At 43.3% G+C, this 27,907-nt stretch overlaps 1 protein-coding gene across 2 annotated transcripts in view; it reads left to right on the forward strand.

The window, feature by feature from the left end:
- Positions 1-18,548: 18,548 nt before the first annotated feature.
- LOC128688115 (uncharacterized) overlaps positions 18,549-27,907 on the forward strand; it is a 16,187-nt gene continuing 6,828 nt past the window's right edge. For both annotated transcript variants that reach the window (XM_070086597.1, XM_070086596.1), the window contains exons 1-3: positions 18,549-19,867; positions 23,119-24,228; positions 24,522-24,718. In XM_070086597.1, the coding sequence (XP_069942698.1) occupies positions 18,790-19,867; positions 23,119-24,228; positions 24,522-24,718 (2,385 nt within the window). In that variant the 5' untranslated portion in view covers positions 18,549-18,789. The remainder of the gene's footprint in view (positions 19,868-23,118; positions 24,229-24,521; positions 24,719-27,907) is intronic.

Raw genomic sequence — 27,907 nt, forward strand, 5'->3', positions numbered from 1 at the left:
TCTAATTTATCAAAGATATATACACACTGAGGTAGAAGGTTGGTAGACAGCAGCCACCCAGGGAGGTACTACCGTCCTACCATGTGAGTGTAAAACAAAAGCCTGTCATTATTTTACGTGATGATAGGATTGCCAATGTCTTTTTTACTGTCTCTTAAACATGCAACAGTTCAGGACCGTCTCGCAACTTCTACTTACACTTATGTCACACTACACATGCATATACAAGCATATATATACACACCCCCTCTGTGTTTTCTTGTATTTTCTTATTAGCTCTTGTTCTTGTTTATTTCCTCTTATCTCTATAGGAAAGTGGAACAGAATTCTTCCTCCGAAAGCCATGCGTGTCGTAAGAGACGACTAAAATGCCAGGAGCAAGGGGCCAGTAACCCCTTCTCGTGTATACATTACTAAAGTCAAAAAGAGAAACTTTTGGTTTTATTTTTGGACCACCCTGCCTCGGTGGGATACGGCCGGTTTGTTGAAGGAAGAAAAATATTCATATTTATACACCTGATATTTACTGAATCCTGTGTATATGAATGATTCAGAGTCATTTATTGAACTCACTAAACCGATTATTCCAGATATTTAATAATTAACATTTTTTGTAACGACCAGGATTTATTGGCCGTGATGAAGCAAAATTCTTCTCTGAAATAAGTGTAAGTGTTCACAAAAGTTATAAACATTAAAGTGCTGAACCAAAACATGAGCTTACGTTTATTTATACATCGCATGTGATGTATAAATGTATTATAATTTTAGTCACGCAATGACACAAGAAATATCAACTGAATGATCAGTTAACCAATACGACAGGATTTTTTTTTACTATATTTTTACAACTGTTATGGTAAAATTATAAGAACATAAAAAGAAGCACTGCAGGAGGCCTACTGGCCCATGCTAGGGACGTCGGGCTTGAAACGAGAAATTTTCATTCAGTAGCAATCATGTATGATAAAACCTTTCTTAATTTTTTTAAAGTTACGGAATATATGAATATGTCTATAGAGGCACAACTATTTTTTTTTGGCAAATGAAGACCTAAACCAGTGTGAATTATTCAGCTCCCTGACTGATGGAGGCTCGATCCTTCATTTAGTAATAAAAATACAGCCACAATACCTGAGCTCATACAGAAGTCAAAAATAAAGAAATTACTCAGGTAATATTATCTAACAAAAGATACACTGAATAAATGAAATTCCCTTAACATCGTTTTAGATGTAAGGAAAATATTTCAGTTGTGTGTTCTGTGTTAGCTATTTATCTAATTATTTTCTCCTTTTAGCATGTTTTAACTAAAGGATAAATTCATTCTGCTGTAGAAATTATTACCATAAGTGACGATTTTGTTCTGGTGAATATATCATGAGAGGCACATAACCCGTAAATTGAGAAAGAAGTTTATGACGACGTATCGGTCCAACCAAGTCACACTTGTAAATGGTCCAAGTCGGATCGAAACGTCGTCGTAAGCTCCTCTCTCCTATGTGCGGGTTATTTGTGTATTGTTCCAATCACTGCATTATGCATTTTTATTCTTTACGTCACTAGAGTAGCGCATAAACTGTATAACATCGGCAACATCTGTAAGTTTAACATATCTCAAAATAACCTTCAGAAATCTCATCAAAGAATCCTTTACGACACCTTAGGAAAAGTTCAAATCAGCAGGAGAATTCTGAGAAGACCGAATCACACATTAGAAAGTGGCATGCGGCATCGCATGACAAGGAAAGCATCTGCATATCAAAGGTTACGAGAGTGCTGCTGTACGAAAGAGAAACGAGACGGTTGAGACCAATGACGAAAACTCTGCGGAGGTGAAATGATTGTTAGTAATATTATATACACCCGGAAGTTTTATGTCAGTGATGGTTATACAGCGCCTGGTGGGATAGGAGGCAATCGGAGTTTGATACTAGGAATAAGAGGGCAGTTCTTCTTCCTTTGTTCAAAAGCCCTTCACCAGAATCTAGACATTCCCGTAGAAGACACCAGGATCAAAACCTCAGCGAAGTCCAGCTTTTAAATTTCAAGTAAATATCAAAACCCAAATAAACAGAAATTCAGCCGTGCACAAATAACCCGCATATTGGAGAAAGAAACTTTATGACGACTTTTCGGTCCTACCTGGACTACTTAATGGTCCAAGTCGAACTGAAATATCATAAAGTTCTTTCTCTTATGGGGCGGGTTATTTGCGCATTGTTCCAGTCACGGTATTGTGCCTTTGTGTTCTTTATTCCAACCACATCAACTGCCAATTTCAGAGGAACAAATTTCAGCCTTCCAAAACACAGGGGAAATATAAGTAGGCGAGGCCAGGCAGCCTTGGCCACCACAACACACCTAGAGGAAAGCTCTGGCAGTAACAGAGCCATAATTGCAAGAGGGTTACTGAGGACATCCAGCAGCACGACCAAAAAATGAAAGTGACTTCCAAAATGAGACAGAAAAGTCTCAAATCAGAAGCTTGAGATGGTGTTTAGGTAGAGGAAAAAGCCCTTCTGCACCGGAAATGGTTCATACAGTGTTGGAATGCACAATAATGAATGTACAGTAGAGAATAACAAGTCGTAATCCTGTAGCTGCAACAATTCACAAATAAAAAGCACTTAGGAGAGAAATTCTCATGACGATGTTTCGGGTACTGTTATGTCACAATATCTGGGACTTGACAGTGGTCCGGGACGGACCGAAACGTTGTTATAAGGTTCCCCAGCTAAACTGGGTGTACAGTGAATGGATGTGCAGTGATACAGTGTGTTCAAAAATGGTGTGTACAATTGTGGTGTATGTAGTAATTGAAAAAAACATTGAAGAAGTGTGCAGCAGTGATGGAGTGTGCAGCAGTGATGGAGTGTGCAGCAGTGATGGAGTGTGCAGCAGTGATGGAGTGTGCAGCAGTGATGGAGTGTGCAGCAGTGGTGGAGTGTGCAGCAGTGATGGAGTGTGCAGCAGTGATGGAGTGTGCAGCAGTGGTGGAGTGTGCAGCAGTGATGGAGTGTGCAGCAGTGATGGAGTGTGCAGCAGTGATGAAGTGTGCAGCAGTGATGGAGTGTGCAGCAGTGATGGAGTGTGCAGCAGTGATGGAGTGTGCAGCAGTGGTGGAGTGTGCAGCAGTGATGGAGTGTGCAGCAGTGATGGAGTGTGCAGCAGTGATGGAGTGTGCAGCAGTGATGGAGTGTGCAGCAGTGATGGAGTGTGCAGCAGTGATGGAGTGTGCAGCAGTGATGGAGTGTGCAGCAGTGATGGAGTGTGCAGCAGTGGTGGAGTGTGCAGCAGTGATGGAGTGTGCAGCAGTGATGGAGTGTGCAGCAGTGGTGGAGTGTGCAGCAGTGATGGAGTGTGCAGCAGTGGTGGAGTGTGCAGCAGTGATGGAGTGTGCAGCAGTGGTGGAGTGTGCAGCAGTGATGGAGTGTGCAGCAGTGATGGAGTGTGCAGCAGTGATGGAGTGTGCAGCAGTGATGGAGTGTGCAGCAGTGGTGGAGTGTGCAGCAGTGATGGAGTGTGCAGCAGTGATGGAGTGTGCAGCAGTGATGGAGTGTGCAGCAGTGGTGGAGTGTGCAGCAGTGATGGAGTGTGCAGCAGTTGTGGAGTGTGCAGCAGTGATGGAGTGTGCAGCAGTGGTGGAGTGTCCAGCAGTGATGGAGTGTGCAGCAGTGATGGAGTGTGCAGCAGTGATGGAGTGTGCAGCAGTGATGGAGTGTGCAGCAGTGATGGAGTGTGCAGCAGTGATGGAGTGTGCAGCAGTGATGGAGTGTGCAGCAGTGGTGGAGTGTGCAGCAGTGATGGAATGTGCAGCAGTGATGGAGTGTGCAGCAGTGATGGAGTGTGCAGCAGTGATGGAGTGTGCAGCAGTGGTGGAGTGTGCAGCAGTGATGGAGTGTGCAGCAGTGATGGAGTGTGCAGCAGTGATGGAGTGTGCAGCAGTGGTGGAGTGTGCAGCAGTGACGGAATGTGCAGTAGTGATGGAGTGTGCAGCAGTGGTGGAGTGTGCAGCAGTGATGGAATGTGCAGCAGTGATGGAGTGTGCAGCAGTGGTGGAGTGGGCAGCAGTGATGGAATGTGCAGCAGTGATGGAGTGTGCAGCAGTGGTGGAGTGTGCAGCAGTGATGGAATGTGCAGCAGTGATGGAGTGTGCAGCAGTGGTGGAGTGTGCAGCAGTGATGGAATGTGCAGCAGTGATGGAGTGTGCAGCAGTGATGAAGTATGGAGCAGTGATGGAGTGTGCAGCAGTGATGGAGTATGGAGCAGTGATGGAGTGTGCAGCAGTGATGGAGTGTGCAGCAGTGATGGAGTGTGCAGCAGTGATGGAGTGTGCAGCAGTGGTGGAGTGTGCAGCAGTGATGGAATGTGCAGCAGTGATGGAGTGTGCAGCAGTGGTGGAGTGTGCAGCAGTGATGGAATGTGCAGCAGTAATGGAGTGTGCAGCAGTGATGAAGTATGGAGCAGTGATGGAGTGTGCAGCAGTGATGGAGTATGGAGCAGTGATGGAGTGTGCAACAGTGATGGAGTATGGAGCAGTGATGGAGTGTGCAGCAGTGATGGAGTGTGCAGCAGTGATGGAGTGTGCAGCAGTGATGGAGTGTGCAGCAGTGATGGAGTATGGAGCAGTGATTGAGTATGCAGCAGTGATGGAGTGTGCAGCAGTGATGGAGTGTGCAGCAGTGATGGAGTGTGCAGCAGTGATGGAGTGTGCAGCAGTGATGGAGTGTGCAGCAGTGATGGAGTATGCAGCAGTGATGGAGTGTGCAGCAGTGATGGAGTGTGCAGCAGTGATGGAGTGTGCAGCAGTGATTGAGTATGCAGCAGTGATGGAGTATGCAGCAGTGATGGAGTATGCAGCAGTGATGGAGTGTGCAGCAGTGATGGAGTGTGCAGCAGTGATGGAGTGTGCAGCAGTGATGGAGTGTGCAGCAGTGATGGAGTGTGCAGCAGTGATGGAGTATGCAGCAGTGATGGAGTATGCAGCAGTGATGGAGTGTGCAGCAGTGATGGAGTGTGCAGCAGTGATGGAGTGTGCAGCAGTGATGGAGTGTGCAGCAGTGATGGAGTGTGCAGCAGTGATGATATGTAAAGTGGTGATGTTGTATACAGAGTCACGAATGATTTTATAGTTCAAATGTTTATATATTTTACCTGGGATACCTAAATCACCGCTTTAAATATGAAGCAAAAACTTTAGAAAAAATTTAGAAAGTGCCGTTGACATCTTCGTAAGAAATTTTGCATAATCAAAACAAAAGATTTACATAGTGAAATAAGAATAGGCCTCTATGAGCCCTAAACAGCAGTGATGGTGGGTTTAGGTGCGGCTGTTGGCCAGGGACACACAAGTGAAGATTATTAATAATCTTAATTTTTGAAGAGGTGGACGGGTAAGCCAGCGGAAGGCCTCGGTCAGATGACCAAAAGCTCCAGTGGCTGGTCATCATATGACAACGACACGCGTTAGGAAACACTTGCCCTAATTCCTGTTGAATCTTGGCTAACCCAGCCTTGTGGCCAGGGTGTGTCGGGGATACTCAGTCAGGCCGCGTTCTCCATGTCCCTGGAGGCGGTGCTACGCCACGTCGCTTGCCCTGATTCTTTCAACCAAGTCAGAGGTATAGTTTATTCACCCGAACGGGAGATCCACTTATTACTGTTTAGTGGTGAGCACGAGTGCCGGCCATGACCTGGCAGGTGTAAGAATCACTTCATTACACAGTGCATGTGAAGAAAATGTTCTCTTTTTGTATATTAGTTTGAGAGTAAATATTGTGTATGATTATGTTGTAGATTGTTTGACAGTGGTATTCGCCTGCTTCAAGAGGGTTGTTTACTTTACCGCAGCCTCTAGGTCATTTTTAGGAACTAGCATGGCGGCTGTTAGGTGACACGGTAACTAGGGAGAGGAATATTGTAAACAGTACACAATACCGACAACTGATGATGTTATGCAGGCTGCTGAATTACAGTAATGGAAAAAGTGCTATATAAATTTATAAATCATGTCGGTGTTTTGTGGACGGTTTTCATGAGTGACGTCAATCATGATTTTTAAATTTATGAATCACTTTTCACACTATAAACATATTTTATAACACAGTTTATCACAACAAGACAGTAGTCTAAATAAAAATAAGTAATACACCAAGATTCCTGGGTTTTGCGCCTGTCTTACTCATCAGTTAGGGAGTTCCTCAGGTCTGACTCCTGGTTCCTTCATCAATCATATCTTTCCCTTGAGTTACATGGGTTATTTTGGACATATCTTATGACCTGTTACCTGTGTTGACGTTAATATTATTGAAGAATATTGTCTTGTTATCGCTAAAATTTTCAATGTCACACTTTTTTATTAATGTTGGAAGAATTACCGACAATATGTTAGGTAAAAGGAGCTTTGTCAAGCAGTTACGGTTTGATAAAGCTCCTAGAGAGCGAAACGTTGCCACAATAAAATGTCACATTAGTTGCACTTGTGTTCTTTTTCCTAACATAATGTCACACTTATTCCTATAAGGGCCATCGGCCTATAGTGTGACTGATCTACTTTGCCTTTTGGTAACTGCTATATTTTCTCCTATCTGTCCGTATGGTTTGATTGAGTAACGAGACCTACGAGGAAGAAGGGCTACCCGGCCACAACAAGTAGTCTTGTGAATATTCTACTGATCTTTAACTTAATCTGTGAAGGCCAGCCTGGCTTACTACGAAGGTCTCATAACTAATGTGGGTATTATTGTAACCTTGTCTTTCCTCTCTTCATCGCTGTTACTCACGTATACCTACTCATCCTGTTCGTGAACCAACTTATCAGCGGCCAACACGGGACTGAAATAAAATACTGTTATTTCATCTAATCAAATGTTAGTGTGTTTTAAACCACTATTGTTTCACGTAAAAGCATATCTCCGACAACGTGCGAAGCCGTCTCATATGAAGGTTCGTTCCTGACTCAAGGTTATCGTTCATTTACTTCGGTCCCTACTTCCTAACGTCTTACTGGATAAGATAATATCTCCAGTGCTGCTGGATAATCAGTTAATCCATCATACACATCTATGAATCAGTTTTTCATATTTTTCATTGCACAGCTTTGGTTCACTTCAAGTTTATTTCTTGCATTCTTCATCCTGTGCTTCACCTGGGAGTTACTTTGACGTGTGTTCTTATTATTTATTATTATATATAAAGCTTATGGTATTTTTGTCATCTTTACTCACCGATTATACTTTATTTGATTGAATTTCTATCTTTATTCTCATAATTTTTAATTTCAGCTTGGATTTTCTATAAAGCTCGCAAAAGCTGATATATCAGATGCATTTTTTTTACGCTGTTGAATTTACAAAGTATGAGTAGTTAATTTACCCTCAGCTCCTTATACACCCCATTCCTATATAAGGTATACTACCGCCTCCAGTCAACGAACACCTGGGTTCCTACTTCTGGGTGAACACGAGAAACAGGTGTAACGAAGCGTACATACCGTCTCTCCTCGCTCCAGGATCAAGGTCAGTACTGACACACACAAAAAATCCTAGTTGTTGAATACATGTTCAACATAAGCGGTGGCGATTTTAACAAAATTACGATACGAAAGAGATGATTGTAGATATATTGAAATTTCTTTTTTTATAATTACGAAAGACATAATATATTGATTTGGGGAAAAATAAGTATTAACATTACTTAAAGTCAATACAAAATGCAGATGAAATGCTTTTCGTATCAACATTAAATAATGAAATGCTTCTCTAAGCATTATATTAAATTATAAACAGGTCATACACACACACACACACACACACACACACACACACACACACACACACACACACACACACACACACACACACACACACACACACACACACACACACACAGTTCAATGTCCAATTAAAGTTAGAGTCTTGTAAAAAAAATTATCTCTCGTACATTCAGTATGTGACCTGAGAGAACTCACACAAATACACACAGGTTTCACCGGACCATATGTAGATGACGGTAGTCTCTCCGCGGGAGTGCTGACTCACCCGGCCACAACAACCTGCTGGTTCACCCGGCCACAACAACCTGCTGGTTCACCCGGCCACAACAACCTGCTGGTTCACCCGGCCACAACAACCTGCTGGTTCACCCAGCCACAACAACCTGCTGGTTCACCCAGCCACAACAACCTGCTGGTTCACCCAGCCAAAACAACCTGCTGGTTCACCCAGCCACAACAACCTGCTGGTTCACCCAGCCAAAACAACCTGCTGGTTCACCCAGGCACAACAACCTGCTGGTTCACCCAGCCACAACAACCTGCTGGTTCACCCAGCCATAACAACCTGCTGGTTCACCCAGCCACAACAACCTGCTGGTTCACCCAGCCATAACAACCTGCTGGTTCACCCAGCCACAACAACCTGCTGGTTCACCCAGCCACAACAACCTACTGGTTCACCCAGCCAAAGCAACCTGCTGGTTCACCCAGCCACAACAACCTGCTGGTTCAACCAGCCAAAACAACCTGCTGGTTCACCCAGCCACAACAACCTGCTGGTTCACCCAGCCACAACAACCTACTGGTTCACCCAGCCAAAGCAACCTGCTGGTTCACCCAGCCACAACAACCTGCTGGTTCAACCAGCCAGCCACAACAACCTGCTGGTTCACCCAGCCACAACAACCTGCTGGTTCACCCAGCCAAACAACCTGCTGGTTCACCCAGCCACAACAACTGCTGGTTCAAACCCAGCCACAACAACCTGCTGGTTCACTCGGCCACAACAACCTGCTGGTTCACCCAGCCACAACAACCTGCTGGTTCACCCAGCCAAAACAACCTGCTGGTTCACCCAGCCACAACAACCTGCTGGTTCACCCAGCCACAACAACCTGCTGGTTCACCCAGCCACAACAACCTGCTGGTTCACCCAGCCACAACAACCTGCTGGTTCACCCAGCCAAAACAACCTGCTAGTTCACCCAGCCACAACAACCTGCTGGTTCACCCAGCCACAACAACCTGCTGGTTCACCCAGCCACAACACCCTGCTGGTTCACCCAGCCAAAACAACCTGCTGGTTCACCCAGCCACAACAATCTGCTGGTTCACCCAGCCACAACAACCTGCTGGTTCACCCAGCCACAACAACCTGCTGGTTCACCCAGCCACAACAACCTGCTGGTTCACCCAGCCAAAACAACCTGCTGGTTCACCCAGCCACAACAACCTGCTGGTTCACCCAGCCAAAACAACCTGCTGGTTCACCCAGCCACAACAACCTGCTGGTTCACCCAGCCACAACAACCTGCTGGTTCACCCAGCCACAACAACCTGCTGGTTCACCCAGCCACAACAACCTGCTCACCCAGCCATAACAACCTGCTGGTTCACCCAGCCACAACAACCTGCTGGTTCACCCAGCCACAACAACCTGCTGGTTCACCCAGCCACAACAACCTGCTGGGTCACCCAGCCACAACAACCTGCTGGGTCACCCAGCCACAACAACCTGCTGGGTCACCCAGCCACAACAACCTGCTGGGTCACCCAGCCACAACAACCTGCTGGGTCACCCAGCCACAACAACCTGCTGGTTCACCCAGCCACAACAACCTGCTGGGTCACCCAGCCACAACAACCTGCTGGTTCACCCAGCCACAACAACCTGCTGGGTCACCCAGCCACAACAACCTGCTGGGTCACCCAGCCACAACAACCTGCTGGTTCACCCAGCCACAACAACCTGCTGGGTCACCCAGCCACAACAACCTGCTGGGTCACCCAGCCACAACAACCTGCTGGTTCACCCAGCCACAACAACCTGCTGGGTCACCCAGCCACAACAACCTGCTGGTTCACCCAGCCACAACAACCTGCTGGGTCACCCAGCCACAACAACCTGCTGGGTCACCCAGCCACAACAACCTGCTGGTTCACCCAGCCACAACAACCTGCTGGGTCACCCAGCCACAACAACCTGCTGGGTCACCCAGCCACAACAACCTGCTGGGTCACCCAGCCACAACAACCTGCTGGGTCACCCAGCCACAACAACCTGCTGGGTCACCCAGCCACAACAACCTGCTGGGCCACCCAGCCACAACAACCTGCTGGGTCACCCAGCCACAACAACCTGCTGGGTCACCCAGCCACAACACCTGCTGGGTCACCCAGCCACAACAACCTGCTGGGTCACCCAGCCACAACAACCTGCTGGGTCACCCAGCCACAACAACCTGCTGGTTTACCCAGCCACAACAACCTGCTGGTTCACCCAGCCACAACAACCTGCTGGTTCACCCGGCCACAACAACCTGCTGGGTCACCCGGCCACAACAACCTGCTTATTCACCCGGCCACAACAACTTGCTGGTTCACCCAGCCACAACAACCTGCTGGTTCACCCAGCCACAACAACCTGCTGGTTCACCCAGCCACAACAACCTGCTGGTTCACCCAGCCACAACAACCTGCTGGGTCACCCAGCCACAACAACCTGCTGGGTCACCCAGCCACAACAACCTGCTGGGTCACCCAGCCACAACAACCTGCTGGGTCACCCAGCCACAACAACCTGCTGGGTCACCCAGCCACAACAGCCTGCTGGGTCACCCAGCCACAACAACCTGCTGGGTCACCCAGCCACAACAACCTGCTGGGTCACCCAGCCACAACAGCCTGCTGGGTCACCCAGCCACAACAACCTGCTGGGCAACCCAGCCACAACAACCTGCTGGGTCACCCAGCCACAACAACCTGCTGGGTCACCCAGCCACAACAACCTGCTGGTTCACCCAGCCACAACAACCTGCTGGGTCACCCAGCCACAACAACCTGCTGGGTCACCCAGCCACAACAACCTGCTGGGTCACCCAGCCACAACAACCTGCTGGGTCACCCAGCCACAACAACCTGCTGGGTCACCCAGCCACAACAGCCTGCTGGGTCACCCAGCCACAACAACCTGCTGGGCCACCCAGAAACAACAACTTACATCTTACAAGACAAGTGTAAATGGCCTTTTTCTTTCTCTTTACTTATTTATTTATTTATTTTTATATAACACTGCTATTATTCTGTTTCTTTCCATCTCTCCTCATACGCGTCTGTTTTTATTTTATTTTTTTTGGGGTTCATGGCGAAATCTTCTCCCTACCTCTCTGTTTCTCTCTCTCTCTCTCTCTCTCTCTCTCTCTCTCTCTCTCTCTCTCTCTCTCTCTCTCTCTCTCTCTTTCTCTCTCTGTCTCTCTCTCTTCTCTTCTCTTCTCTTTTACCATCACACAGTCTTTATTCTCTCTTTTTCTCGCCCTTTTCACAGTTGATTCTTTTTTTCCATATTTTTATCTCCTTTTCTATTACTGGCAATATTCCCCTTTCTCCCATTCTCTTCCTCTTCTAATTCTTCCTCGCTTTATTTCTTCTTTTCTTCCATGACTCATTCACTTTCCCTCCCTCCTCCTTTTCACTTACTCATTTCTCTCTCTCTCTCTCTCTCTCTCACTTCTTTTTTCGCTGCTTATTATTTTTCATTTCCGTGAATTAAGCAGCAATGATGCCCAGGAGTCTTTAAAGCTTCTCCATCTCTCCTACAGTCTTCTCCACCACTACTTCACCACTTCTACTACAGTTTTCTCCATCACAATTTCACCACCTCTCCTATAGTCTTCTCCATCACTACTTCACCACCTCTTCTGCAATCTTCTCCACCACTACACCACCTCTCCTACAGTCTCCACCACTACTTCACCACCTCTCCTACATTCTCCACTACACCCGTCGTGTATATACACACAACTCGATGTATATACACACAACTCGATGTATATACACAAAGCTGGAACAAATCAAAATAAAACCCGTGATTGTAAATACGTAAAAATATCAGAGTGAAAATAGGAAATAAAATCCGAGTGCTTTCATGTGCTTACACACATATGTTTAGAGGAATCACATCCCTGAAGATGTTTGTGCAAACATATGTAAGCGCACAGTTTTATTTCCAATTTTCACTGTCTATTTTTACATACACTAAGACATAAACGTATTTCGGTGTACATACAAGCACACTAAATAAATAAATGTATATATATATATATATATATATAAATATATATATATATATATATATATATATATATATATATATATATATATATATATATATATATATATATATATCACAAGAACACAGAGATACATACATCTCATTGCATATGTAAGCATATCTTATTTATAAAGGAAACAACAGGACTTAACGTAGGTGTCTTGAGGCTGCCGCCATCCACCTCAACAATACAACAGAACGAAACAGTAAGACCACTGAAGCATCGACCATAGGCAGCTTTTAAAATATATTAGACAAATACATGAGTGAAAAAAGTTGGATTTAAGAGGCACTTAAGTTCCCCTGTGTTACAATTGTGTTGCCTTTATTAGGTTATCCTGGCTTAAATTAACTATTTAAGTTGAATTCTTGTTAGGGAAGACCAAGTGACGAGCCAGCGCTCAGACAACACAATAAAACGAGATTGACTCGTAAAAACACGATCCCTAGTCTGGGGAGTAACGGTAACACACACCTGACATACTGAAGCAGGCGTAATGTTGGGGAGGGGAAGGGGTGCTGCTGGGGTGAGAAGGTGGGGGTGTAGCTGGTGAAGGGAGGTGGCTGCTGAAGGGTAAGTGGTGCTTGATATAAACCAAGATAAATCACCCATTAAGGGTTGGTTGTTTTAACTTGGCAGAGTGACCCACCAAGATAGTGACTCACCAAGGGAAAGTGACCCACCAAGACAGTGACTCACCAAGGGAAAGTGACCCACCAAGATAGTGATTCACCAAGGCAGAGTGACCCACCAAGATAGTGACTCACCAAGGCAGAGTGACTCACCAAGATAGTGACTCACCAAGGCAGAGTGACCCACCAAGATAGTGACTTTCCAAGGTAGAGTGACCCACCAAGATAATGACTCACCAAGGCACAGTGACCCACCAAGATAGTGACTTTCCAAGATAGTGACTCACCAAGGTAGAGTGACCCACAAAGATAGAGTGACCCACCAAGGCAGAGTGACCCACCAAGGCAGAGTGACCCACCGATGCAGAGTGACCCACAAAGGTAGAGTGACTCACCAAGAAAGATAGTGACTCACCAAGGTAGAGTGGCCCACCAAGATGGAGTGACCCACCAAGGTAAAGTGCCCAATAAGACAGAGTGACCCACCAAGATAGAGTGACCCACCAAGGCAGAGTGCCCAACCTACATAGAGTGACCCACCGAGGCAGAGTGACCCACAAAGGTAGAGTGACCCACCAAGATGGAGTGACCCACCAAGGCAAAGTGACCCACTAAGACAGAGTGACCCACCAAGATTGAGTGACCCACCAAGGCAGAGTGACCCACTAAGAGAGAGAGTGACCCACAAAGATAGTGTCCCACCAAGGTAGAGTGACCCACCAAGGTAGAGTGAACCGCCAAGATAGAGTGACCCTCCAAGGTAGAGTGGTCCACCAAGAGAGTGATGCACCAAGGTCGAGTGACCCACCAAGACAGTGACCCATCAAGGTAAAGTGACCCACCAAGGTTGAGTGACCCAAGGTAGAGTGACCCACCAAGGTAAAGAGACCCACCAAGGTTGAGTGACCTACTAAGATTGACCCACCAAGGTTGAGTGACCCACCAAGACAGAGTGACCCACCAAGATAGAGTGACCTACCAAGGCAGAGTGACCCACCAAGGCAGAGTGAACCACAAAGGTAGAGTGACCCACCAAAGGAAAGTGACCCACCAAGAAAGTAACCCACCAAGATAGAGTGACCCACCAAGGCAAAGTGACCCACCACGGTAGAGTGACCCACCAAGACAGCGGCCCACCAAGGCAAATTGACCCACCAAGGAAGAGTGACCCACCAGGTAGAGTGATCTACCAAGATAGAGTGACCCACCTAGGCAGAGTGACCCACCAACGCAGAGTGACCCACCAAAATAGAGTGTCCCACTAAGGTAGTTTGACCCAACAATACAAAGTGACCCACCAAGAGAGTGACCCACTAAGACAATGATCCACGAAGGCAGTGACCCACCAAGACAGTGACCCACCAAGATAGTGAGTGACCCAAGGTATAGTGGCCCACAAAGACAAAGTGACCCACCAAGTTGAGTGATCTACCAAGATTGACCCACCAAGGTTGAGTGACCCACCATGACAAAGTGACCCACCAAGATAGAGTGACCCACCAAGATAGAGTGACCCACCAAGATAGAGCGACACACCAAGATAGAGTGACCCACCAAGATAGAGCGACCCACCAAGACAGTGACCCACCAAGGCAGAAGAGAACGACGTTAACCATTACTTACCTCCTACATATGTTTCTAGATCAGTGGGTTCTCAATGACAACCCACTGATCCTTGTGTGCTTGTGTACTCACCTAACTGTACTCGCCTAATTCTGGTTGCAGGGGTTCAGTCATAGCTCTCGGCCCCGCCTCTTCACTGGTCGTTACTAGATCCGCTCTCTCCCTGCTCCATGAGCTTTATTATACCTTTTCTTAAAGCTATGTATGGAACCTGCCTCCACTACATCACTCTCCAGATTGTTCCACTTCCTGACAACTCTATGTAAGAGCATTAAGAATAAGGGCTATATTATATACATTTTAAAAGCAATAATGTAAGAACCTTACATAATGAAACCATTTTTAAAATATTTCTAGGTTTCTCGTTACAGTTTAATAAGAAATGTAATATTACGCATTGCAACATATCCAACATCTGGGTATCTTGACTTGTAGACGCTTCGCCACCCAGATGTTTCACACGTGTTTAATACATCATCTGGTCTGCAGAGTACCACTGATATACAGCATTTTAGATGTAGAATCATTGAAAGTAATTTTTAAAACGCTTCAGCTAGGAAATGTTAGAAAGATTTAGAACACGGTAGTAACGGTATATTAGAAAGTAGGTAATGCACTATTAGCTATGGTCGTAATTATCATGTTAAGTCACGATATATAGTTTTTCCCCTTTATTTCTTACACATCCTGTCTCTCTCTCTCTCTCTCTCTCTCTCTCTCTCTCTCTCTCTCTCTCTCTCTCTCTCTCTCTCTCTCTCTCTCTCTCTCTCTCTCTCTCTCTCTAATACATAGTGGAATGAAGGAATCGAGCGAGTGTTTATCCTTGAGAAATGAAGCTCAATTGACCACGTGTTGTGTATCCTGGGAAAAGTGACCACGAAACAGCCAAGAGTTCAATGTATCTTAGGTAAATTACAATATAACAGCTAACAGTTCAATGTATTCTGGGGAAAGTGCCCCTAAGCAGCCAAGAGTTTAATGTATCCTGGGGAAAGTGTCCCTTAACTAACCAAGAGTTTAATGTATCCTGGGGAAAGTGTCCTTGAAACGACCAGGTTCAATGAAAAATGAGACATGAGTGTAAAACGACCAGTTTCACGTAGTTCTGCAGGAAGTGATAGGATGGCACGCACAGCAACCCACCACCTACCACCTGCTCGTCCCTCACCTTCACGATCTTCCAGCACAGTTGCCAACACATGCCAATACTATTCAATATAGTTGACGTACTGCCGGCAGTGCTGAAGACAAGAAACAGGTGCAAAGCAAGCTTTTGTTAGGTTAGATAAGAGTCGTCAGGAAACAGAGCATATGCCTCGTGACGCTGGCTTTATGACAACCGAAGTCTTGTTCATCTTTTTCCTTTCTTCTTCTTTCTTCTTCTTCTTCTTCTTCTTCTTCTTCTTCTTCTTCTTCTTCTTCTTCTTCAGGATACGTGTAGATCGCTTAGATGGTCCTTCTGTTGTTGATGATTGCATGAATCTAGAAATGAATGATTCTAGTTGTGTTGGCTGACAGGTTCGCCCTTGTCAGAGAAAATTTTATTAAACATTGTATATAGCTTGCATTTGAACAACGTATAGCTCTGTGTAGAGCTACACGAATACACTAACTTCATGAAGCTCTGTACAGAATGAAACTTAGCCTCAAACGAAAGCTTTCGTCTGTACCGGTGACCGTGCTTCAACAAATACTGCCTCACAAACTAGTCAAATGCAGTCCCATGTCATTCTATTTAGATTGTTATTATTATCATCATGGGCGAGCGCTAAACCGTAGGGATGGGGAAAGGATGGCAGACATTCAGGCTTAATTCGGGGAACTGGAGCACAGATCCAGTTCCCTTAGATCAAGAGCCCCTCACCAGCATCAAGGAACATCCCTTGAAGGGATTCTGTTTAGTCTTGGCTCCCAAGGTACGTGACGCCCTCACCGGTCTGACCAGCGGACGTATATTGTCTTTACCTTTTTTTTTTTTTGTTCTTGAGTTTGTGTTAGCGCTTTCTCCTCCTTCCGCGACGTGATGAAATGCTAGGGGTTAAGGTGAGAGTGGTTGGAATCAACACTAGCACCACCACCACCTCCACTCACAGCAACAGCAGAATCAACAATAGTATCATCAGCACTAACGGCACCATTACCATTAACATCAGGAGCAGAAGCAGCACCAGCAGTAGCACTACCGCCAATAACAGCTCAGCAACATCAAGAAAAGAAGAAATATATCACCACTACATCGGCAGCAGCAGCAACACCAGCAATAACAACAACAGCAGCAACACCAGCAATAACAACAACACCAGCAACAACAGAATAAGAAGCAATAATGGCAACACCACCACCACCATCAACAGCAGTGGCATCAGCAACAGCAGCAACAAAAGCAGCAGCAGCAACGGTGGCAAAAACAACACTAACAAAAACAAAATCAGCAGCAACAGCACCTGCAACAGCATCAGTATCACCACCGGCATCAGCAACAGCAGCACCAGCAACAATGACATCAACACAAGCAGCTTTGGCAGCAGCACCAGCACCAGCAACAACCACGCTAACAACAACATCAGCATCAGGAGAAAGTAGCGTTGGCGTCATTACTCGTGTTATCTTCCAGTGTCCTCTTTGCCCTCGCAACCAAACATTCTTATTGGGTGACACATCTTTGCCCTCGCAACCAAACATTCTTATTGGGTGACATATTTTTGCCCGAGAAACCAAACATTCTTGTTGGGTGACACATCTTTGCCCGAGCACTCCGGCATTCTTGCAGGCAATAGGTCGTGATATGCAAAGTCATTAACTACATATGTTGATGGAGGAATTCATGGTTCTCAATGATGGTAGTTGGAAGGAGATCAAGGAAAACCTCAAGTACATTTTACACGATAAAACGAAATCAACAGGAGACGAAAGAGATCAACGGCCTCATGATACATGACAATGAGACATCAACTAGAGATCAAAGGGATTTACTACTACATCTTACATGATAAGACATCAACAGGATACCAATAGAGATACTCGACTACATGATACATGATAAAAATATATGTAGTCAAGAATAATTTTAGCGTAACCGGATAAATGAGTATATCTAAGCATATATATATAAAAAGTCTTCAGAGAAATTATAAGATTTTCACCCAGAAGCTGTGTGAATGTATATTTATCTCAGACTTCTTCCATGCAGATACATATGAATATTTCTCTCTGTTAACCTAGTATTGGGTAAATTTTCTCCCTGTAACAAACTCGAGTTACTTGCAGTGATGTAATATTTTCTTCAGAAAGATGTCTCTAACTTGTGGGCCGCAGTGATGGCGACACCAAACATACCTAGACGCACCTTCAGAATTTCTAACACATTTTTCTTAAAACGGAAATGTTTCTTTTTTGTTTGCAAATCAAGTTAAGGAGGACGGATCTTTGTTTTATTAATATTTTTTTTTTTAGCTGATGAACCACTTCTTCAGTTTAACTGACATCCAGGTGAGTCTGACAAAAATTATTGACAACATTAACTAACCTATTGTAGCGGTGGTGGGAATTTTTGAAGAGTTATGTTCCTCATTCTAATCAAAGTCGTTACGGAATTCTCTAAGCTCTTTATTACGTAAAATGCCAAAATTTATGTAATTTATTTAACTAGATACCACAATACCTGGAATAAGAGCTAACAACTACTCACTGCTTCAGCATTAATATACTTCCACCAGATGTATTAATGAATGCAAATAAATTTTCCCTAAGTATGTTTTAAATGCCATGATGATGATCATCTATTTTTTTCAGCGATTCGTCTTACTGATGAATAAGTGAATCTTATGCAGAGATCAACAACATTAGCAGATCGTGGATTGCGTAGGACATGCGGAGGCGCAACGGTTTGCTCCGCCCAAAAGAGAAAGCGTCTCAGAAAGACTGAGAAGCGCTGCAAACAGGCATTCTGTTTCCTTGTGAAATATATTATTACTTTACTACACTCAGAAAGTTGTTCTCTTCCAAATTCCCATTCTTACTCCCATCAGAATCCTGAAAATAATGAATAAAATAGAAAAATACATAACTAGCATGAGAGGTGACAAAAGTCTGGAGTATAATTAGCACCACTGGAAGTGTTGAGCTGCGATTGGTCGGCCCCCAAGCTCTCGTTGGAAGCTCGCCATGTGAGACGAAGCCGTGGAGCTGCCCCTCACTAGGTCAGATCTGCCGTAGCCACTGCCAAGGCCACACGTGCTCCACATCACTGGCAGCCAGCACCCAAGGACACGGAACCTCTTCTGTGACTGTGATTCTTGCTGACGGAGCAGATAGGATACTGACGTTCATCCGAGTTAAAACGCTGGGCAATTTGTGTCCCTCTATGTGTTAATATGTAATGCAAACTTTAGTGGCTGACTTACAGTACTAACTCTAAACATTAGAAATGTGGCTGTTAAAGCAAGTAGTGACTCTTGTGGTGGTGATTGGTGTCGGATCGTCAACACTCAATTCTCCGTCTACGACTACATCCTCTACGACAAAATCCCCTGCTGCCCTACACTCCTCTACGACCATATCCTCTTCAACGACTATAAGTTCTCCTATGACCACAGCCTCATCGACATCTACGACGACATCTTCCACGACTAGTGATGCGGTTACTACAAAGAGTTCCTTCAAAAACATCACCGAAAGGACAACTACCGTATCTTCGGCTTCGTCGTCCTCTACGCCGGAGTCTCACGTCGAGAATGTAACAATACTTGAGGAACCTGAAAAAACATTGTTATCCAGCGCTTCTATAAGAGATGTGGAGACTGTTGCTATTGTACAAGAAGTTGGAGACGACTGGTCCGACGATGTTTCTCTCTCTTCTGAAACAGAGGAGACAGAGGAAGACTATGATGACGAGCACTCAGAGTACTATAACGATGAATACTTGGAAAACCCGACCGAATATGACCACGATATGTATTCACAGGAGGATGAAGACTATACATTGTTCTCTCAGAATGACACACAAGTTCCCACGCAAGCAGAGTTCGAAGACAATGTTCCGAAACCTCTTCACTACGAGAAAGACGTTGTCATTAACAAAGACAACTTGTTCCCCATCCTGAGAGCAATAGTACAAGCTTACACCCACAAGGAGAATCCAACATACAAAGATCTCATGAAAGCAGGTGGAATAACCGCCTTCAAAACCAGCTTCAAGTATCTAGGCAAAGAGAAAATGGGCTCAGATCTCCTCTTTCTCGCCAAGAAACTGACGAACGTCTTTGCTGACGACGATATGAGCGAGGACGAGTCCACTAAAATTCTCAGTGAGCTAGCGGAAGACTACCTCTCAAACCACCGCTTTAAGCTAGTGCTACCGGAGAGTTTAATCCTGCATGATAGGGAGATGCAGGAGTTCATGGCTCAAAAATCCCTATCCGAACTTCAAGGTCGCTCTGCCACCTCTGAGAGTGAGCTGAGTGTTCCCATGGCGCGTGCTGACCCCGCTGTCACTTCTGTAATATGTGAGTTACGATGATGATTTTGACAATATCATTATCATCATTATTATTATTATTACTGTCAGTGATAATAATAATATAACGTTATTTTTCTTGTTTCTTTAAAAGCGCTATTCTTATTCACATTTCTAATTCTTATTCGCATTCTACTTATTATTTTCATTATTAGTATTATATACATATAAACAATCGATATTATAATTCCCATTACAACATCTGTACAAATCTATAATATATATTTTTCTTGTATTTACATAAAACAACCTGAGATTTCTCAGCATAAGACTTAGTAAGGAGCTGCACAACAGAAGATGGGAATAGAATAGAAGATGGGCGAAACTAGGCATGTTAGGTTACGTTAGATTAAGTTTATTAGGAAAAAGGGTAAAGTGGGGAGGAAAAACAGTGAAGGATTAAAATATCACAAAGAGACAGAAATTAACAGGGTGATCAAAACGTCATGACTAATATAAGCTTGCTTAAGCTTTTCTGATTTACTGTGTGTTGGGAAGGAACTGTAGTGGGTCAGGGAGGTACTACCTATCTGGAGTCTACCTGGAGGGTGCTTAGGAGGGGGAAGGTTAACACCCCAGCGGTTCAGTCCTTGATTAGGCCTCTCGGTGGATCAGGGCCTGATCAACCAGGCTGTTACTGCTGGCCGCACGTACTCCAACGTACGAACCACAGCCCAGCTGGTCGGGCTGTAGCTCTTACTTTGGGAACATTATGTATCTGTCCAGCTCCCTCCTGAAGGTAGCCAGGTGTCTATTGGTAATTCTCCATAGTAGTGTAGCTGGGAAGGGAGGAACTGTAGTGGATCAGGGTGGAACTGAAGAAGGAAGGGTAAAATGGGTGTGGTGGAATTCGGAATTCAGATAGAGAGAAAGAATGGATTGGGATTACAGGAAGGAGAGAAAAAAAATGATAATTTATTATTGTTATTCTTTGTATTATTAAATAATAATAATAATAATAATAATAATAATAATAATAATAATATAATAATAATAATAATAATAATAATAAATTAAAAAGTCACAATACCATGACTGAAACAATGCATAAATAAGCCTCACATAGGAGACTGAAACTTATGACGACGTTTCGATCCGACTTGGACCATTAACTAATCTATGTAGGTTAATGAGGTTTAAAACCCCCATAAACCACCCATGTTGATCACACGGAATTTTAATCAGATTCCTTTACCTGAAAATTTACTCTTTCTAAAAACAGCTTAATTTAACTCAGGAAGACGTGCAGTTTAACATGCCACTAAGAGTAACTCAGGGGAAATATCCATTGTATCTTTAAAGTTAATAATGTAGAACTTAAAGCAGAAGGAAGGAGAACTTACCCTGCTGTTAAAAATCCGAATCCGTTCATTGGTTTTGCTGCGATGCTGTAGCAGTGCTGCTATGCTGCGGCCGTGCTGTGATGCTGAGACTTAAGCCGAAAATGCGTGGCTGCTTAACCACTTGCCAAGGCAAGGTGACCATATAATTAGGTCTCCCTAGAGACCTCACAAGCCCAGCTGAACTACATCGGATGCCAGTGAAGGGCTCTTGATCCGAGGATATGTAGATACCATCCTTTTCCTCGGAGTAAGTCTGATTCACATCTCAGTCTCCAGGCACTATGTAACCTTACGGACTTAGCTCTTTTCTCTGACTATAACAGTCAGAAGAAACTTCAGTCTAAGTTACCACTTAGTAAAGATATTACCTTAAAACAACTAAACATCGTGACTTTCTATCTATAATTTTCAATAAAGAAAGTCTCAAGGTTATGCTACAACTGTGGATCGTACATGACTGATATACTATAGCCACAAGATGATGTACTATAACAAAAGATTAGGTAATCAGTCCCTCAGGCTGAGGGACTAATTGCCTCATCTTGTGTATATAGTTCTACTGTCTTCAAATTATGACCTAGAATTTGCATTGATAAAGTCACTGGATGGCGAAACGTCTACATTAAAGATACCCAGATGTTGCGTATTTGTCTAATTTTCATCTCTACTTACCGTTGGTAAGAACTCTTGTGGAAAATTCGGAACATCTTTTCTCTCCACATTGTGGACCGAACATCAGTGCGCTGTGAAGGAAATGGATGAGTAGCATAACAAACTGAACAGATAATCGAATAATGTGGAGAGAGATAAGGGATGAAAGTATGTGACCTAGACTGAACTGGCAGTTTTGGATTCACGATGGATAAATTCACGTTCTGATTCGGATTTAGAAGACAGTACTGGTTTGGTAATGGAGTTGTAGATGAGGAGAACTGGCTATTTTGCGTCATTCACACGAATTCAAAATATACTAGACAAGTTCAGAAATTGTTATAGTATTTGGGATGAGGAGTTCCTGCCTAGCATGGTCCAATAAGCCCACTGCAAGTGATCGTCTCTTCGCACGATAGACAGAGCAATATCACTGACATAAAGACTTTGTCAGTGATATGGAGCAAAACTCTTCTCCAGGCTGAGGGGCTGACCACCTCAAACATTACGTCTTCAAGGGTAAAGGACTGATGACATCGTCTTCGCATCTCTACTGCTTCTGCACATTCTTCTGTACTCGACTGAAGAAACCTATAGTGCAGGCGAAACGTTTCGGAATACTCGGAAAGATACCTAACTTATTTACTTACCAACACTGACATAGACAAACTACACTCTACTGTTTTCTTTTTATAAATCTATTAGGAACTTGCAGTTTACTTCACCTACTTTCGATAACTACACCAGTTTCATAATACATAACACAAAAATGATTGCTCATTTGCGTTCGGATATTTGCCCTAGCAACAGCCGGAGACAGACCGACTAATAGAATATATAGCTAAAAGAATAGACTTCATGTTAAATGTTGTCTAACATAGCAAAGAAAATATGGATTCACCAAAGCTTGGCAATACGCTAAATCTACTTTCCTCAACTGACACAATAAGAATGGTATATACATGAGGCAGCATACATCTGGCAGGACAGTTATAGAATGAACGATGGTGAAAGTGTTTCCTCTTTTTCGAGCCACCCTACCTCGGTGGGAGAGGGCCAGTATGTTAATACACACACACACGCACGCACACACACACACACACACACACACACACACACACACACACACACACACACACACACACACACACACACACACACACACACACACACACACACACACGTAATAAAGTTTTAGTATCTTGTAGAAAGTTAAATATTACTCATTTTACGGTTTTCCTTTCAGCATTTGGTCCAATGTCCTGGCTGGCTCTCTTGGGTGGGCTTATATCCATCCCTTACTTCTTATCGGGAAGTTCAGAGACCGCGCGAGTGGACACTCCTGCTGTGGGCCCTCCAGGTAACTTGAGGCCACCTAATTTGCAGTTTCTCCGTAATCAGCAGCTCAGGAGAGGTGAAAAAGAGAACCCGCCACAAAACCAACTCCTTGACCAGGAAATAGAGTACCAGAAGAATTATGCCCAGTGGTATCACCAGTGGTACATTAGATACAAGGATTATTACGATAAATATTACCCCTACCAACCTCAATCTCGAATACAAGGAACTTCCCAGCAACGTGATCGCGCCACCACTTTCCTTCAGCCGCCGCCTCCTCTACAAGCTCAGGCCTCCACAGTCAACGGCAATGGTCCTTCCTTGAACACGATACAACGGCAACAAAAGCGTCAGAGACAACAAATACAAAAGCCTCTACAACCGCAACAGAAACTTCGACCGCCACAACGTAAACCACTTAATCCTAAGCAACATCTACTAAAACGCCCTAGAATTCCATCATCTCTCCCCTCTCAACCACTTCCTCCAATAAGCCCAGTGAGCGTTCAAGCGGACGGGGCTCGCCATTCAGCAAGCAGTGGTTTTAGCTCCACAGGCGAGAAGTCGGAGACATTTGGAACATTTCAAAATGAAGGTAACCGAGGAGGCACACACTTTAAGGTCTTCAACGGAATAGAAGGCGTAGCTTCAGCTACACTGAGTCCATTGTCAAATGCACCAAGTCCCCAGCCAGTGTATATTCACACGACGCCAAGTACACTTCCCAATACTGAGAGAGGTTTCAAGCCCATCATTAAATCAGAAGACAACAATACGAATAGACAAACGGCGAGTGAGTCTGCACCGAAAGAAACCAGACTCACCTTCAGACCACCTAAACAAGAAACAATATTCCCAAAGAACAAAGCGACGCCTCTTCCCAAAACTAAGCCTGAAGCTGCACCTTCACCCCAGACAATCTCAGGAGGTTTCAAACCCATTAATCTCCCCGCTGAAGCATCCATAATCAAGACTGAGCCAGAGACCACAACACGCAAAATTTCTCCAGTGACTTCTAGTAAGTTGTGCCCATCAAAGAGAAGTCAAAGCTTTAATAGAAACGCCAACTGTTTTAAATAGCAAAAAAAAAAAAATAATAATACAAAACGTGTTACACTAATGAATTTCCTACAGTCAATTTTATTTATAGTCTTTAGAATTTTTACAAAAATAATAGTCTTTACATTAATTTTCTCAAATTTGTCAATCATTTTTAATGTAACAATGTCTTTATTCTACCATATTGTAGACTTTTTTTAATTTTTTAAACCACTAATATTTCCCTATACTATTATTCCTTTTCATGAGCAGGTGTCTTTAATACGAGTCCACCCCCCACTCTGAGACCCAACACCACGCCACAGCCAGCGGTCTTCTTTAAGACGGCCACAGCAAAGTCCGTACGTGTTGTCACTTCGACCTCCATTGGTCATGGTCCTTCACTGCCGGAGTTGAAGCGTCCCCAGCGACACCAGAATTCACAGTCACTAGCGCAGGGACTTGGCAATGTGAGTGTTATCAAAGTGCAGTAACTTATGAGATGTTTTACAAATAGCTTCCTGAATACAGGTACATTGTACGAACATTGTGGGTTGCAAAGATGAAATTTTTTATCCCGATATATGTTTAAAATATAGAATTCACAACTAATCCAAAACATAAAGAAAATAGACAATATTTCGGTCGTTACTCGACTATAACCAAGTCACTTAGGGTTCAAAACGGATCAAAACATCGTCGATTTTCGTCTTCAATTAAGTGCTACATGCAAACTGTTCCAGCCACAATATTGCGGCTCTTTTTTATATAGATATATATTTTTTCGTGTCATGTAGTAGGCCGATGAACACAGTTTCGTGGCAGTTCATTCATAATGGGGGTCTCAAACACTAGAAATTTCTTGCCTCAAGTCAGGTATTCAATCAGGATTTCCTTCATATTTTTTTTAGTCATTGTAAAAAAAATGCTTATACAGAAACATTGGTTGACTGACCATGTGGAACAAATTTGTCACAAAATCCTTGTCATGCAATGAGTCACATGAATGATCATGAGTCACATGAATGATCTGTGCTAAAATGATGAGTTGTTAATATTGCAAGACAGTGTTTGTTCAGTGTTCAGTCATGAAGAATATTGTGGATGGAACACTTCATAGTTACGAATGAAATTAGACGCCCATTACCATGGAACATTATCATGGAACATTACCATGGAACATTATCATGGAACATTACCATGGAACATTATCATGGAACATTATCATGGAACATTACCATGGAACATTACCATGGAACATTACCATGGAACATTACCATGGAACATTATCATGGAACATTACCATGGAACATTATCATGGAACATTACCATGGAACATTATCATGGAACATTATCATGGAACATTACCATGGAACATTACCATGGAACATTACCATGGAACATTACCATGGAACATTATCATGGAACATTATCATGGAACATTACCATGGAACATTATCATGGAACATTATCATGGAACATTACCATGGAGCATTATCATGGAACATTATCATGGAGCATTATCATGGAACATTACCATGGAGCATTATCATGGAACATTACCATGGAACATTATCATGGAACATTACCATGGAACATTACCATGGAACATTATCATGGAACATTATCATGGAGCATTATCATGGAACATTATCATGGAACATTACCATGGAACATTATCATGGAGCATTATCATGGAACATTACCATGAAGCATTATCATGGAACATTACCATGGAACATTATCATGGAACATTAACATGGAACATTACCATGGAACATTAACATGGAACATTACCATGGAACATTATCATGGAACATTACCATGGAACATTATCATGGAACATTACCATGGAACATTATCATGGAACATTATCATGGAACATTACCATGGAACATTATCATGGAACATTACCATGGAACATTATCATGGAACATTACCATGGAACATTATCATGGAACATTAACATGGAATATTACCATGGAACATTAACATGGAACATTACCATGGAACATTATCATGGAACATTACCATGGAACATTATCATGGAACATTACCATGGAACATTACCATGGAGCATTATCATGGAACATTATCATGGAACATTACCATGGAACATTATCATGGAACATTACCATGGAACATTACCATGGAGCATTATCATGGAACATTATCATGGAACATTACCATGGAACATTACCATGGAACATTATCATGGAACATTACCATGGAGCATTACCATGAAACATTACCATGGAACATTACCTTGAAACATTATCATGGAACATTACCATGGAGCATTATCATGGAACATTATCATGGAACATTACCATGGAACATTACCATGGAGCATTATCATGGAACATTATCATGGAACATTACCATGGAACATTACCATGGAACATTACCTTGAAACATTATCATGGAACATTACCATGGAGCATTATCATGGAACATTATCATGGAACATTACCATGGAACATTACCATGGAGCATTATCATGGAACATTATCATGGAACATTATCATGGAGCATTATCATGGAACATTATCATGGAACATTACCATGGAACATTACCATGGAGCATTATCATGGAACATTATCATGGAACATTACCATGGAACATTATCATGGAACATTACCATGGAACATTACCATGGAGCATTATCATGGAACATTATCATGGAACTTTACCATGGAACATTACCATGGAACATTATCATGGAACATTACCATGGAGCATTACCATGAAACATTACCATGGAACATTACCTTGAAACATTATCATGGAACATTACCATGGAGCATTATCATGGAACATTATCATGGAACATTACCATGGAACATTACCATGGAACATTATCATGGAACATTACCATGGATCATTATCATGGAACATTACCATGGAACATTACCATGGAACATTATCATGGAACATTACCATGGAACATTATCATGGAACATTACCATGGAATATTACCATGGAGCATTATCATGGAACATTATCATGGAACATTATCATGGAACATTAACATGGAACATTATCATGGAACATTACCATGGAACATTACCATGGAACATTACCATGGAGCATTATCATGGAACATTACCATGGAACATTACCATGGAACATTATCATGGAACATTACCATGGAGCATTATCATGGAACATTACCATGGAATATTACCATGGAGCATTATCATGGAACATTATCATGGAACATTATCATGGAACATTACCATGGAACATTATCATGGAACATTACCATGGAGCATTATCATGGAACATTACCATGGAACATTACCATGGAACATTATCATGGAACATTACCATGGAGCATTATCATGGAACATTACCATGGAATATTACCATGGAGCATTATCATGGAACATTATCATGGAACATTATCATGGAACATTACCATGGAACATTATCATGGAACATTACCATGGAGCATTATCATGGAACATTACCATGGAACATTATCATGGAACATTACCATGGAACACTATCATGGAACATTACCATGGAACATTATCATGGAACATTACCATGGAACATTACCATGGAACATTATCATGGAACATTACCATGGAGCATTATTATGGAACATTACCATGGAATATTACCATGGAGCATTATCATGGAACATTATCAT

The sequence above is a fragment of the Cherax quadricarinatus genome, chromosome 19 (assembly GCF_038502225.1).
Source record: "Cherax quadricarinatus isolate ZL_2023a chromosome 19, ASM3850222v1, whole genome shotgun sequence".
Classification (NCBI taxonomy): domain Eukaryota; kingdom Metazoa; phylum Arthropoda; class Malacostraca; order Decapoda; family Parastacidae; genus Cherax; species Cherax quadricarinatus.